Source organism: Galeopterus variegatus, unplaced genomic scaffold, assembly GCF_000696425.1.
Source record: "Galeopterus variegatus unplaced genomic scaffold, G_variegatus-3.0.2 Scaffold69347, whole genome shotgun sequence".
NCBI lineage: Eukaryota > Metazoa > Chordata > Mammalia > Dermoptera > Cynocephalidae > Galeopterus > Galeopterus variegatus.
This window is the reverse complement of record NW_007795458.1, coordinates 1-1,469: the sequence shown is the minus strand read 5'-3', so window position 1 is coordinate 1,469 and position 1,469 is coordinate 1. Positions and strand designations below refer to the sequence as shown.

At 45.0% G+C, this 1,469-nt stretch overlaps 1 protein-coding gene across 1 annotated transcript; it reads left to right on the top strand.

Annotated features, from left to right (window-relative positions):
• Window positions 1-132: 132 nt before the first annotated feature.
• On the top strand, window positions 133-1,158 carry LOC103584611 (WD repeat-containing protein 91-like; the record flags this gene model as incomplete). The annotated part of the gene is made up of 2 exons (XM_008565546.1): window positions 133-312; window positions 874-1,158. Coding segments are annotated over 2 exons (465 nt in total), but the record flags the coding sequence as incomplete, so codon positions are not given.
• Between the last annotated feature and the right edge of the window lie 311 nt (window positions 1,159-1,469).

Genomic DNA, 1,469 nt, shown 5'->3' with positions numbered 1-1,469 from the left:
AAAAAATAAATAACTTAAAAGCTATTACATTAATGTTTTGAAAATTAAGAGGAAAAAGCTGTATTTTGTGGAGTGAGGGGAGATTCCCTTCTGTCCTTCACCACCTTCTCCATCCCATCTTTCTCTCACCAGGTGGACAAGATTGTGGACCAGCTGCAGCAGTTAATGCAGGTGTATGACTTGGCTGCCCTTCGGGATTATTGGAGCTACCTGGAGCGCCGGCTCTTCAGCCGCTTGGAGGATATATATAGGCCCACCATCAATAAACTGAAAACCAGCCTGTTCCGCTTTTATCTTGTCTACACAATTCAGGTGCTTGTTGATTCAGTGGTTCTGCTTCCCTTGATAGAGAGAGCCCTTTGATCCAGAAACAGATTTTCTTCTAACCCCGAGGAAGAATTCTGCATGTTACTATGGAAAAGAGAACAGTCATAGTGCAAATTATTTTTGACTTTTTTTTTCTTATCATCTCTAGATCATCTTACTCGTCTTCCCTATTCTTATTTCCCCTTAAGTATTAAGCACATTAGCTTGGGTAGTGTTTTAAAGAATATATGTAGATGGGTTAAAGTTTGAGGAGTAAAGATTATAGCTGACCTGGGGGAGTAAATCATTAGGTTATTCGAACATCAACTAGGGATTAATTTTCAGGATGGCATTTGTCATTAGAACTTCAGTTTAAACCAGCTTTGAAATAACAAGGTCCTTGCAAAAAGAGTGATGATCTCCTTTATATTATGGAGTTTGTAGATCCTGTTTTGCTACTGCTGGCAGACTGATGTCCAAAGGCTGTCTGCTATGCAGTGATGAAGAATCTTCTCTCTGCACTTCTGTTTTTTCTCCCTCCTTACCACCTCCTTGATGTCTTGGCAGACAAACAGAAATGACAAGGCCCAGGAGTTCTTTGCAAAACAGGCCACCGAGCTCCAGAACCAGGCTGAGTGGAAAGATTGGTTTGTCCTGCCCTTCCTGCCATCCCCAGACACCAACCCTACCTTTGCTACCTACTTTTCTCGACAGTGGGCCGACACCTTCATTGTGTCCCTGCACAACTTCCTGAGTGTCCTGTTTCGGTGCATGCATATCCTTTCAGCTGCCTGGGGCTGTGGGCCTGCTCTGAGGCAGCCAGACAATGTGACCAGTAGCCGCCACTCTTGATGCAGCCATTTCTTCTACAGAATGCCCAAGGATTGCTGTCATGTGAGGGGGCTGGACAAATTGTGGTTATTTTTGTCAGTGAGCCAGGGAATCATAAATCTTAGTTCTGCTGCTGTGCTGCTGAACTAATAGCTGACATGCATGGTGGTAGCAACGGGTGTTAGTACTGGGCTGTGTCAGCAGGCACGGGGGTTGGAAAGCAGCCGTTGCTTGGAGAACCAGCCGACCTTGAGATCACCCTCTCTGTGCAGACATGTGTCCCTGGGGATATCACTTGCCTTTGTTGGGATTAGGCAGCAGATGAGAAAGAA